Here is a 13,870-nt window from a genome sequence, read left to right on the forward strand (position 1 = left end):
AGAACTGAAACTGCTTTAGTGGCACTGATGGAAGGTCTCCTCCTGACAATGGATAGAAGCCAGACATCCATTCTCATCCTCCTAGACCTCTCTGCAACATTCAACACTATTGACCATGAGATACTGCTGTTTCACCTGACAGAGGTGGCAGGAGTTCGGGGTGATGCACTAAAATGGCTTCAGTCCTTCCTGGAGTGATACACCAAAGAACAGTAATGGGAACTGCACTTTTATCACTAGACCCTTCAGTTGGGGGGTTCCACAAAGATTAATTCTCTCTCTGGTTCTTTTCAGCATCTATACGGAACCACTGCGTGAACTGATCAGATGACATGGTCTCAAGTGCCAGTGATATACAGATGATAAACAGCTCTATCTATCCTTCACCACTTATGACCATGTCAACCACCACCAAGATGGCCCTGTGCTTGGATGAGATCAGCTTATGGATGAACAACAACTGGCTGAATTTGAATCCAAGCAGAAGAGGTGATGCTGGTGGGCAAAGGAAAGTATTTTGAGGAGTTTTCAGCCATGATAGTCTCTCCTGTGATTGAAGGTTCACGTCCACAATTGGTCAATTCAGTCCATAGTCTAGGAGTACTCTTGAATTCCTCACACCACAACAGCCACAAGTAATGCTTTCTACCTTCTCTGGTTGGCTGGGAGACTCCAACCCATCCTGATGTATGAAAACTTGGCCTTAGTTATTCAGGTCTTCATCACCTCTCAGCTGGACTATAGCAATGTAAGATACCTGGGCATGAAATCTTCAACACTTACAAAACTCCAAATAATACAAAATGCTCCTCAGCAACAAAGGCTACTGTGAGCACATCACACCTGTCCTCTGTACTCTACACTGGCTTCCCATAGAATTTTGAATCAAATTCAAGGTCTTGGTCCTTATCATCAAAGTGCTCCAAGGCCAGGGCCCAGGATACCTAAAAGATTGTTTAAAGCTCTTTGAGAGCTGTCTGAGACTAGGAAATTAACTCCCCAGGACAGGACTATCACAAACCTCATCACTTTCCGTTCCAAGTGCAAGGTGGATTTCTTTGACCTTGCTTTCTACAATATACACACACAGAAAAAACAAACAAACAAAAGAAATCCATGCCATCAAAACAAGCCACTCCACTGCTTCTTCCTCTGGGAACAGGATGAGTGAACAAAACAGTGTGTGACAGCAGTTAGTCAAGTTGCTTAATACACTCCTAGAAGGTACTCAGATACTATGGCAATGACCATAGTATAAAAACCCTCATAGTATAGAGTTTGGTGTTGGTGGTCAGTGGGTGATAACTGAGTGGGGAGTCAGTGAGCAACAACCTGTACAGTACACTGTTTGAAAAACAGTTTTTGTTCTTCAAAATCACCGTTAAATTATTAATACAGATTAATTTGGTAAATTTATTCAAGTAACTTGAATGGAATATCATGGATTGAAGTGTTTCTCCATAGCACAGATTTTAATCTTTGCAGGTGTTTTATTGTCACACAATATGCTACTTTTATATTAAAAGTGAATTAAGTACAAGTCAGTAACGTTTGGCAATTAATTAATGTATCAAAACAGGCTCAACAACCCATGTTTACTACAAAACAATGCTACTTTTCCCAAGTTGCAGAATTACAGTCTGAGCTCCAGTGAAGTAAGTCCTTATAGGTCTCCAGAGAAGAAAGACTGTTTTCCTAAATCCTCTATGTGGTCTCAAGTTGCAGTGGGGGAGGTCTAGGTTGGATATTAGGAAACACTATTTCACTGGGAGGGTGGTGAAGCACTGGAATGGGTTACCTAGGGAGGTGGTGGAATCTCCATCCTTAGAGGGTTTTCAGACCTGGCTTGACAAAGTTTTGGCTGGGATGATTTTGTTGGTGTTGGTCCTGCTTTGAGCAGGGACTGGACTAGATGACCTTCTGAGGTCTCTTCCAACCGTAATATTCTATGATTCTATGAACAGTGTCTGTGCAGATCATGTTTAGGAGAGATGGATCTAGCTATAAAGTTCCTATCTGCACTTTGCAGGCATTCTGATCTGAGATTTGTTCCAAGCTTCTCTCTGACATTTAAAGTGCCAGTACACAAATAAGCTAGTGCCACCAAACACAATGGTGGTAGACAGCTCTTTGTTAGATTAATGCTGCATTGTAATTAGGGTGTTTAGAATCAAGTTATCTCTTAGGAAAAAATGCCCCATTTTAATGAAAATATGATCTATTTTCTGCTGGCACTTAGTTTAAAAACTGCTCTGCAACCTTTTTAAAGTTAAGAGATGGGGGAACCAGACTGCTGCAGAGACGCACGTGGATCAGACAGAGACTTCTCTTAGAGGAGAGTCTACTGATAGAGATTCTCTAGGTTTTAAGTCAGGAGGAGAGGACGGAAGAGGACAAAGTATGGGCCAGATCAGATGAGAAACATTCACATAAAGAATCTGACACATCATAAAAGGGCAGACAAATAAACAGTGACAAGTTTTTAAAGTGCTTGTACACAAATGCTAGAAGTCTAAATAATAAGATGGGTGAACTAGAGTGCCTCGTGTTAAAGGAGGATATTGATATAATAGGCATCACAGAAACCTGGTGGAGTGAGGACAATCAATGGGACACAATCATTCTGGGGTACAAAATATATCGGAAGGACAGAACAGGTCGTGCAGGGGTGGGAGAGAGGGGACACTATATGTGAAAGAAAATGTAGAATCAAATGAAATAAAAATCTTAAATGAATCCACATGTTCCATAGAACCTCTATGGATAGTAATTCCATGCTCTAATAAGAATATCACAGTAGGGATCTATTATCGACCACCTGACCAGGACAGTGAGAGTGACGATGAAATGCTAAGGGAGATTAGAGAGGCTATCAAAAGAAAAAACTCAATAATAGTGGGGAATTTCAATTATCCCCATATTGAAAAAGTGACCATAACATAACATTTAACATTCCTGTGGTGGGAAGAACACCTCAACAGCCCAACACTGTGGCATTTAATTTCAGAAGGGGGAACTATGCAAAATGAGGAGGTTAGTTAAACAGAAATTAGAAGGTACAGTGACTAGAATGAAATCCCTGCAAGCTGCAAGGACACTTTTCAAAGACACCATAATAGGGGCTCAACTTAAATGTATACCCCAAATTAAAAAACACAGTAGAAGAACTAAAAAAGAGCCACCGTGGCTTAACAATTATGTAAAAGAAGCAGTGAGAGATAAAAAGGCATCTTTTAAAAAGTGGAAGTCAAATCCTAGTGAGGTAAATAGAAAGGATCATAAACACTGCCAAATTAAATGTAAAAATGTAATAAGAAAATCCAAAGAAGAACAGCTAGCCAAAAACTCAAAAGGTAATAACAAAATGTTTTTTAAGTACATCAGAAGCAGGAAGCCTGCTTAACAACCCGTGGGGCCCCTGGACGACGGAGATACAAAAGGAGCACTTAAAGACGATAAAGTCATTGCGGAGAAACTAAATGAATTGTTTGCTTCAGTCTTCACGGCTGAGGATGTTAGGGAGATTCCCAAACCTGAGCCGTCTTTTGTAGGTGACAAATCTGAGGAATTGTCACAGATTGAAGTGTCACTAGAGGAGGTTTTGGAATTAATTGAGAAACTTAACAGTAACAAGTCACCGGGACCAGATGGCATTCCCCCAAGAGTTCTGAAAGAACACAAATGTGAAATTGCGGAACTATCGACTATGGTTTGTAACCTGTCCTTTAAATCAGCTACTGTACCCAATGACTGGAAGATAGCTAATGTAACACCAATATTTAAGAAGGGCTCTAGAGGTGATCCGGGCAATTACAGACCAGTAAGTCTAACATTAGTACCGGGCAAATTAGTTGAAATAATAGTAAAGAATAAAATTGTCAGACACACAGAAGAACATAAATTGTTGCACAAAAGTCAATATGGTTTCTGTAAAGGGAGATCATGTCTTACTAATCTATTAGAGTTCTTTGAGGGGGTCAACATACATGTGGACAAAGTCCCTCACCAAAGGCTCTTACGTAAATTAAGTTGTCATGGGATAAGAGGGAAGATCCTTTCATGGATTGAGAACTGGTTAAAAGACAGGGAACAAAGAGCAGGAATAAATGGTAAATTTTCAGAAGGTAGAGGGGTAACTAGTGGCGTTCCCCAAGGGTCAGTCCTAGGACCAATCCCATCCAACTTATTCATAAATGATCTGGAGAAAGGGGTAAACAGTGAGGTGGCAAAGTTTGCAGATGATACTAAACTGCTCAAGATAGTTAAGACCAAAGCAGACTGTGAAGAAGAACTTCAAAAAGATCTCACTAAACTAAGTGATTCGGCAACAAAATAGCAAATGAAATGTAATGTGGATAAATATAAAGTAATGCACATTGGAAAAAATAACCCCAACTATACATACAATATGATTCGGGCTAATTTAGCTACAACTAATCAGGAGAAAGAATCACCCTCCCTGGAGAAATGAAAACTCTCCTTGAGAATTCACTGATCTGGTCTTTCACATCTACACAGTGTGGCTGAGCTTTTGGTTTCAGACTCTCATACAATTCAGGGCTTAATTTGGAATCATGCAAGGTTTTCAGTTAAGTTAATTCAGCTCATCATCCCATGCATTCACCCACATGCACAAGCTAAACTGTTAAAAGTCAAATTAAAAAAAATATATACAAAAATCATGGAACCCATGACTTCCAGAAAGGCCATGGCAAAAAAGCAGACTGAATTATAATGCAATATTATTCAAACATCTTTCATGTTGGATTCCCTCCCATAATTTCCACTTCATAGGCAACAAGGGTGTAGGATGCTGTGCTTTCTGAAGACTTACATTGCTAAGCAATATCACATTATCTGCATAATTATTCCATATCTGACATCCCAGTCCTTGTCCTCAAAGGACACCTGCACAACACCTTCAAAAGACAAGCCTGGGAACATAAATTTACAATTCAGCTAGACACTGAAAATCATGGACTTAATAAAGACACTGAATTTATGGCCATTTTTTAAAAGTTAACACAAGATAAACCAGTAACAAGGGTGGGAGGGGTGAAGGACTGATTTAATTATTTTGTGTCTTTTATGCAAACCACTTACCAAGTTCTGTGGCTGCTGGAGAAGTTTTATCAGAGATGGATGGCTGTAACCTGAAACAAAAGAAGGAGACTATTTCCATCTGGTTTCAAGTAGCCTTTTTGAGATTTATTCATCAGTATGTACTGTAGTGTAGAGAGTAACTTTATTTACTTAACTTGCTTTTTTCTTAGGGCATGGCTACACTTGCAGATAGAGAGCGCTTTGAGTTAAGCCAGCCTTCAGAGAGCGCAGTAGGGAAAGCGCTGCAGTCTGTCCACACTAACAGCTTCAAGCGCACTGGCGTGGCCACATTTGTGGCACTTGCAGCGCCATTGGGAGGGGTGCATTGTGGGCAGCTACCCCAGCATGCAAGTGACTGCAATGTGCTTTTCAAATGGTGGGGTGGGCGGTGGAGTGTGACAGGGAGCGTGTTGTGTGTATGTGGGGGGAGAGAGAGTGGGTATTTGGGGGGCTGAGAACATGTCAGCATGCTGTCTTGTAAATTCAGACAGCAGCAGACCCCCCTCCCTCCCACCTCTCTCTCTCTCTCTCTCTCTCTCTCTCTCTCACACACACACACACACACACACACAGCATTCCACACTAATGGTTGCTTTGTCTTGGAGCAGATAAGCAGCCACTTGTCAGAAACGGAGCTTTCAACAGGCATATCCGCATTCCTGCAGCAATTCAAAAACAATGACAAGAGTGGCCACTTGAATTAAGGGGATTATAGGACATTTCTGGAGGCTGATCAGAGTGCAGTAATGCAACACCTTGTTCACACTGGCGCTGCAGCGCTCCAGCGGAGGCGCAGCAAACATTATTCCACTCGCCGAGGTGGAGTAACAGCAGCGCTGTAGCCGTGGAGTCAGAGCGCTCTACGTGCCTTGCCAGTGTGGAAGAGTAGTAAGCTAGTGCACCCGGGGCTCCTGTATTGCGCTGTAACTCGCAAGTCTAGCCAAGCCCTTAGTGTCGTTATTCCCCTATGACTTACATTCTCTTCAGTGGCTGTGGGACAAATGCAGCATCTGATTACAGGGACGCGTGATACCACCAAACACCCTGGTGTAAGACTTCATTGAGTGTTAGGGCTTATCACCAAATTGACAATTAGGTTGAAATGGACACAACATGATCTGTTGTCCTATTAAAGTTTGATTAAAACAGATAACACAGTTACAGACAGTTTGAAAAGGAATCAGGCCCATAGATGACATATGTGAATCTTTCTTGTATAAATGAAGCTCTTTCATGATTAATCTTTTTAACCATCAGTTTGAAGTGCTGCCATCCACTTCAGTGGTGGAAATTTGCTTCCTCTTCACTCTGGGGTTACCATGTTAACACTTCCCATTTCTCTTTAGTACCACATGTATCTGTCACCCACTTTCTTTTACTCAGAATGGTGTCACTGTTTGCTAGATCAGTGCCACTAATGTTTTTCGGCTCAGATTCTATTACTGTAAATGTTTCGAAAGCATGCACTGTGGACTGCTTATTTTCCCACTCTGAAGAGATTCTTTCCAAGAACAGAGGGATAGTAATCATAACCTTGACTTGTTTGAGTAAAATGACCTTCATCAAGCACTGAACATTGTATTTTCATACACATTCATTTGTCCACTCAAAGTCATCCTGGAAAATTACGCTCCATCCTTATGCTTGTCAGCCCATACTAGTCCACCGCTTCCAAGCACAGAAGGGATGAGTATCATATAAATATCACCCAAAAGTGGCCAATGATCACAAAGTGGGAGGAGAGGACCCCAAGTAGCATCATTCCACCTATCACCCCTGAACTTGTGGAAGTTCTTACACAAAAACGGCACATAGTTTGGGCTCTAGGGTTTGGTGAGGGGGTATCTGATATAACCCCTGGCAAAGTAGCATATTATAGCCAAATGAACAATATGAACTGACACTGGATAGCAATAGGGTCTGGTTGCTCTAGAGCTATAAGAGTTCCTGTGGCTGATGGACAGCAAGAGCATCCAGTGACCTGTCACCCAACAGCAGACCCACAAGTTCACTGTTCCCTATGGGAACTTTTGGCCAGGCTCACTCCCCCAGTGACATGCTGCCTCAGGAAGCCAGCTTCAAAAACATGAAGTTATGAGAGTTATTGATTCCCTTCCCACCTGTTTTCTTCCCCAAAGGGAATAACAATTTGCAGGAGAAACAGCACTTCACTTAATCAGTACTGAGGACTTCAGTAACTCATCCAGAGGTTATGGCCCTACTACAGGAGTGGGTGGGTAAGGTTCTGTGGCCTGCAGTGTGCAAAAGATCAGACTGATGATCATGATGATCCCTTCTGAATGTAAAGTCTACAAGTCTATAAAGGAAAAACAATGCCAAGCAAGTCTGCATTAAAATAGGTGTGGGTGACAACTACACATTTACTGAACTCCTAGGGTAAGTTCATTTAGCTATTACAAGTTTCATTACATAATGCAGCCTATCACAGAATTATGGACCAGATTTAATTATGGATTTTTTTGTCCGTAATAAAAAGGTACAGTTATAATTGTACAGTGCAGGGGAAATTCAATGGCACAACAGCACTGTTCTAGCGAACGTTTTGTACAGATACCAACAATGCTGAGGCCTACTCAAAAGCGAGAAACACTAGGCATCACACTGAGGTCTGCCAATGGCTTGACAGCTCTCTCTGGCACATCTGTTACATTTGGATAGCATTCATAACTACTTGCCCACATTAAGCATTCATTTCACACAATCTCTGTAAGATTCTGCCTTTTTAAAAAAGAGCATATATTGGGTCACATTCTTAGCCGTGCCTTCATTTGTGCACATGCATATACATAAACCCACATTTTGCAGGTGCAGATATCAGTGCATGATCTTTTACAATCCTAACACAAGGTGTGGGTAAATGCGTGCACATGCACCAAAGTACATAGACAGGTGCATGCCAAGGCTATAAGTCAACCCTACTGTATTTGTTTGAGGTGTAACACACGCAGTAATGCACACGATGGCAGTGGAGTGTACAAGTCTTTGTAACATGTTATAACAGTTGTTCACCTCCATTACCACCAGAGATCCCTAGTTATGTATCACTATTTAAAGTCAAGAAAACCAAACCGAAACTTATGTTAGATGTGCTGGTTTTATCATCTTCCATTATGCTGGGGACAGGAAGAGAGAATGACACGGCAGTCGTCGCTGCCTTTCTGCAGAGACATCAAGAATAGGTGTTTCCGTACCTCGACGACTGGCTGATCAAAGGCCGCTCCAGGACACAACTGGAAACTCAGGTCTCGTTTATCAGAACCACCTTTGAGAACCTGAGTCTGTAAAATCGACTCTGTCCCCCATCCAGAGGATAGAGTTCACAAGGGTGGTACTGGACTCGACCCAAGCCAGGGCATTCCTCCCACAGGTGAGGTTTCAAGCCCTCAATGACATGATCCAGGGAGTCATGCAGTTTCCCACCACTACCATTAGAAACTGCCTGAAGCTTCTCGGGCACATCGCAGCCTGTACTTACGTGGTACAACATGCCAGGCTCAGGCTCCAGCCGCTCCAGTCATGGCTCGTGTCAGTCTATCGACCAGCCCTGGACAGCTTGGACAGGATCGTGACCCTGCCTTGCCCTATCCTCGATTTGCTCTGGTGGTGGACCGATGCCCAGCAGGTGTGCTCAGGAGTCCCTTTTGCTGCCCTACAGCCATCCCTGTAGTTGGTGACGGACGTGTCAGACTTGGGCTGGGGAGCTCATCTGGGGGACCGCAGGACTGAAGGCCTCTGATCACAGGCAGATCTGCGCCTCCACATCAATGTCAGATAGCTCAGAGCGGTGCGCCTAGTGTGTCAGACATTCTGCCCTTTCCTAACTGGACAATAGGTATCAGTCGTGATGCACAATATGGCTGCAATGTTCTATATCAACAAACGGGGGTGCACGCTCCTCTCCCCTATGCCAGGAAGCCCTTATTCTATGGGACTTGTGTGTAGAACATTCAGTCCACCTGCAGGTGGTGTACCTCCCCGGGATTCAAAACGAGCTGCCGAACCACCTCAGCAGGTCATTTCGCAGCCACGAGTGGTCCCTTTGCCCGGACGTCGCAAATTCAGTCTTCCAGAGGTGGGAATTTCCCCTAATTGACTTCTTCGCCACGCGATACAACAGGAAGTGCCAGCAGTTCTGCTCCTTCCAGAATCACAGCCCAGGCTCCACTGCAGATGTGTTCCTCTTCCATTGGGGAGCGGCTCTCCTATATGCATTCCCGCCGGTACCGCACGTTCACAAGGTCCTGCTCAAGATCTGCAGAAATCGTGCTCAGGTCATACTGACAGCACCGGCCTGGCCCCGTCAGCACTGGTACACATCCCTCTTAGATATATGTCCATGGGAGCCCCAATTACCTTGCCACTCTCCCCGGACCTTCTCACAAAGGATCACAGATGTCTCCAACACCCAACCCTATGGACATTCCATCTTACAGCATAGAAGCTCCACGTTTGAATCCATCGGAACTTTCCTGTTCAGACCAGGTTAGACAGGTCCTCCTTGACAGTAGGAAACTCTCGATGAGGGCCACGTATCTTGCTAAGTGGAAAAGATTTTCAATCTGGTTGGCGCAGCGCGACTCACCCCCGACACTGGCCTCAGTGCTGCACATTCTAGACTACCTTCTATATCTGAAGCAGGAGGGTCTCTCGTTGACTCCTATAAGAGTATACTTGGCTGCCATCTCAGCCTTCCACCCGGGCGTACAGGGCTGCTCGGCTTTTACTAACCCCATGGTCAGCCGCTACCTAAAGGGGCTCGACAGGTTGTACCCGCATGTCCGCCAACCGGTTCTGGCCTGGGACCTCAACTTGGTCCTCTCTAGGCTCATGGGGCCACCTTTTGAGCCTTTAGCAACATGCTCCCTGCTCTCTCTCTCCTACAAGGTCGCGTTCCTGGTAGCGATAACCTCGGCCAGGAGGGTGTCTGAGCTCAAGGCCCTGACTTCAGACCCGCCCTACACCATGTTCTTTAAGGACAAGGTTCAGCTCAGGCCCCACCCTGCTTTCCTTCCGAAGGCTGTCTCACAGTTCCATATCAACCAGGACATCTTCCTCCCCGTTTTCTACCCTAAACCTCATTCTAGTAACAGGGAGCAGAGACTCCACACTCTGGATGTCCGCAGGGCGCTGGCCCTTTACATTGAGAGAATGAAACCATTCAGGAAGTCGGTCCAGTTGTTTTTGGCGGTGGCTGACAGGATGAAAAGGTCAGCCGGGTTCATCCCAACGCATTTCATCATGGATCATGTCCTGTATCCACGAGTGCTATGACCTGACAGATGTTCCTGCACTTCCAATCACGGGGCACTCTACCAGGGCGCAGGCTTCATCTACAGCGTTCCTGGATCAGGTTCCTACCCAGGACATCTGCAGAGAAGTGACATGGTCTTCCATTCACACTTCTGCTGCGCATTATGCGATGACCCGACAGGCAATACTCCAATCAGTGGACAGCTCCGACCCCTATCCTAAATTTGGCTTGGGAGTCACCTGATTGGAATGGACATGAACAAGCACTCGAAGAAGAAAAAACGGTTACTCCTAGTAATTGTTGTTCTTCGAGATATGTTGTTCATGTCCATTCTAATACCCACCCTCCCACCCCTCTGTTGGAGTAGCCAGCAAGAAGGAACTGAGGGGGTGGCGGGTTGGCAGGGCTCTATATTAGGCGCCAGGGAGGTGCGACTCCAGTGGGCACCCAGGCCGACCTGACGGATTCTGCTAGGGGAAAAATCTTCCGGCCAACATGCACGCGCACACACCTGATTGGAATGGACATGAACAAGCACTCAAAGAACATCACTGGCATTCAGATGAATTTTCAAATAAATAGCTGACTGTAAAAATCAACTGAACTAAAACCAGTGATTTCTTTACCTCTGGCCCAGACTGGAACTTTGAGTCCTTTTTAACATATTTTTATTTTAATAACAACCCTCATTAGAGACCAAGATTAAATCTTGGGCTATCTGTTTCAGCAATCAATACTTAAACTTCTGCATTAATATTTCTCTTCCCTACTGCAACATCTTCAAGAGAATACATTAAAATGTTAAGACCCAACTCTTTGATAGAACCTGGAAATACTAAATATGAAACAAATCTCATATGGCACACAGTTCATTTGTTACAAAGCAACACGTCTGAAGGTAGCATTAGACAGAAGTTAAGCTATGCTAACTGCTGTAGGTTGGGCCCCAGGAATTTCTCTGAACTGGGAGATAAGTCATGATCAAATTTTGTTTCAGAATTTAAAAAAAAAAAAAAAAAAAAAAAAAAAAAAAAAAAGGGACCCATAATCTGGGTCTCAACCCACAGTTGAGAACCCCTGTCCTAGTCACACCTTCTCAAGGCTTAACTTTTTCTTGAACATCCTTCCCACTCTATACATCAGACACTGCAGTGCTCCACCACCTAACACCTAAATGCATCTTTTCAATCTTGATGACCAATACCACGCACACTGGGCTAAATTCTGATCTCAGTTACTCTTGTGTAAATGCAGAGTAATGTCAATGAGGTCAATAGAATGACTCAATTCACACCAGTATATCTGAGATTAGAATCTAGCCTTATATTTTAAAGGCGTCCCTAATAAAGACACTACATAGGAACACCATTTTTTTCTTGAATTAAGTTGCTCTGAAAACACTGCCTACTCCTGTTCTCCTCTCTGCATGTAGCTCCTTTTATACTAATTTCTCCTTATCTCTGTTCCAGCTATACAGTACAACATCCTTCACTTGTCACTGATCCTACAGCAGATAATTATCTTTCAAAGAAGAAAAATCTGGAAGCTGGGAGGTATCAAGGAGAGAAAAACCAACTTCCTAACACTCTAGTTTTTAAGTACCAAAGACATCATCCCACATTCTTGCACAATTAATCATCACACATTTCTCAAATGCAAGAAAAAGGAAAAGGGAAAACTATATTAGAAACCCCTCCACTAACCCACATATTAATGATAACATCTCCCTAATGTTCTCTAGTACAAAATTGCATAACCACAAGTGGCAACTATGTACATAACTGAAAGATATTGCTTTCTGAACTGGATTGAAACCAAATGGAGCTCTTGCTGCATTATGGTTTTTTTTTTCATATGCAGTGATTGGAATAGTGCTGTAAAAAGTAAAGGTGGTTCTTAACAAGAACATTTAAGATATGATGAGCAACTTTATGTTATATTAGTGTCCAGAGTCTCTCCTTTAGATTTGATAGTGGGCATGATACAAAACTCTGGTATCCGATCAGAGATCAGACTTTAAGTTTCATATCAGAAACTAAGTCAGTTGTGTGGAGAACAAAGTCAACTTCTTTAAAAAAACCCACCTATTAATTATGAAAAAAAACAATGGAAAGAATGGGAATGATTTGAGAAAAAAGTATAAACTTCAGCACAGGGTAGAAAGGTCTCATTATTTGGAACCTTTATAATATAGATTTTCATGGATATTTGGATTTATTTAGTGAAGTGTTTATCTGATAAAACAAGTCCACACTAAATTAATTGCAAACACATAACCAAGTGCTGTAGAATCTTAGACGAACACATTAATATATAAAAGGAAACCAACATTGTGTGCTAACATTTCCACCTAAAGAGGCCCAACAACAGAACTCCTCATGCCAAAATGAAAGCTCTAACACAAAACAAGAATAAAGCCAACAGGCTTTCAAAAACTTAAATATAAATCTGTCCTGTGTTCTGATACACTAAACAATGGCTCTGCCTGTTCCAAATGCATGGCCTTTCCACTGAGAATGCCCTCATACTATGGCTACAGGTATGTTAACCCCAGGAACCAACAGCAAGAAAGACTCTCCAGCTCTTACAGTCTGTGACTGGATATGGGTGATCTTTTAAATAACTCCATCTCAAGCTATTTAGGACTTTATAGATTGTACTTGTGATGGGTTCGGTCACAGAGACCCCCTTGGGACTGTCACCTGATCTGCTGATATTACCTCTGAGCCCATTTTCCCTGCCAGTCTGAGACTTCCAGAACCCCGTCTTGTTGAGCCAGACATGCTAGCCTGCTGCAACACAGACCCAGGGCCTGGTCCATGCCCCCAAAGCTGCAGACTTAACTGAAAACAGCTTAGCAGGTTACCTGTCTCCAGCACCCAGATACCCAGTTCCCAATGGGATCCAAACTCCAAATAAATCTGTTTTACTCTGTATAAAGCTTATACAGGGTAAACTCATAAATTGTCTGCCCTCTATAACACTGATAGAGAGATATGCACAGCTGTTTGCTCCCCCAGGTATCAACCACGTACTCTGGGTTTATTAATAAACAAAAGTGATTTTATTAAGTATAAAAAGTAGGATTTAAGTGGTTTTAAGTAATAACAGATAGAACAACGTAAATCACCACGCAAAATAAAGCAAAAACATGCAAGGCTAAGCCTAATACATTAAGAAACTGATTACTGGTAATATCTCACCCCCAGAGATGTTCCAATAAGCTTCTTTCACAGACTAGACTCCTTCCTAGTCTGGGCCCAATCCTCTCCCCGGTACAGTTCTCGTTAGTTCCAGCAGACATCTCAGGTGGTAAACAGGGGTTTCTTCATGACTGGCAGCCCCTTTTGTCCTGCTCCACCCCCTCTTATAGCTTTGGTACAAGGCGGGAATCTTTTGTCTCTCTGGGTCCCCACCCCTCCTTCTAAATGGAAAAGTACCAGTTATAAGACGGATTTCGTTATCAGGTGACATGATCACATATCACTGTAAAAC

General features: G+C 43.1%; 1 protein-coding gene across 4 annotated transcripts in view; it reads right to left on the minus strand.

Annotated features, from left to right (window-relative positions):
- Positions 1 to 13,870, minus strand: part of ABAT (4-aminobutyrate aminotransferase) — a 151,922-nt gene that overhangs the window by 32,125 nt on the left and 105,927 nt on the right. For all 4 annotated transcript variants that reach the window (XM_074965482.1, XM_074965481.1, XM_074965485.1 and 1 more), the window contains exon 6: positions 5,104 to 5,153. In XM_074965482.1, the coding sequence (XP_074821583.1) occupies positions 5,104 to 5,153 (50 nt within the window). The remainder of the gene's footprint in view (positions 1 to 5,103; positions 5,154 to 13,870) is intronic.

The sequence above is a fragment of the Natator depressus genome, chromosome 10 (genome assembly GCF_965152275.1).
Source record: "Natator depressus isolate rNatDep1 chromosome 10, rNatDep2.hap1, whole genome shotgun sequence".
Taxonomy (NCBI): Eukaryota; Metazoa; Chordata; order Testudines; family Cheloniidae; genus Natator; species Natator depressus.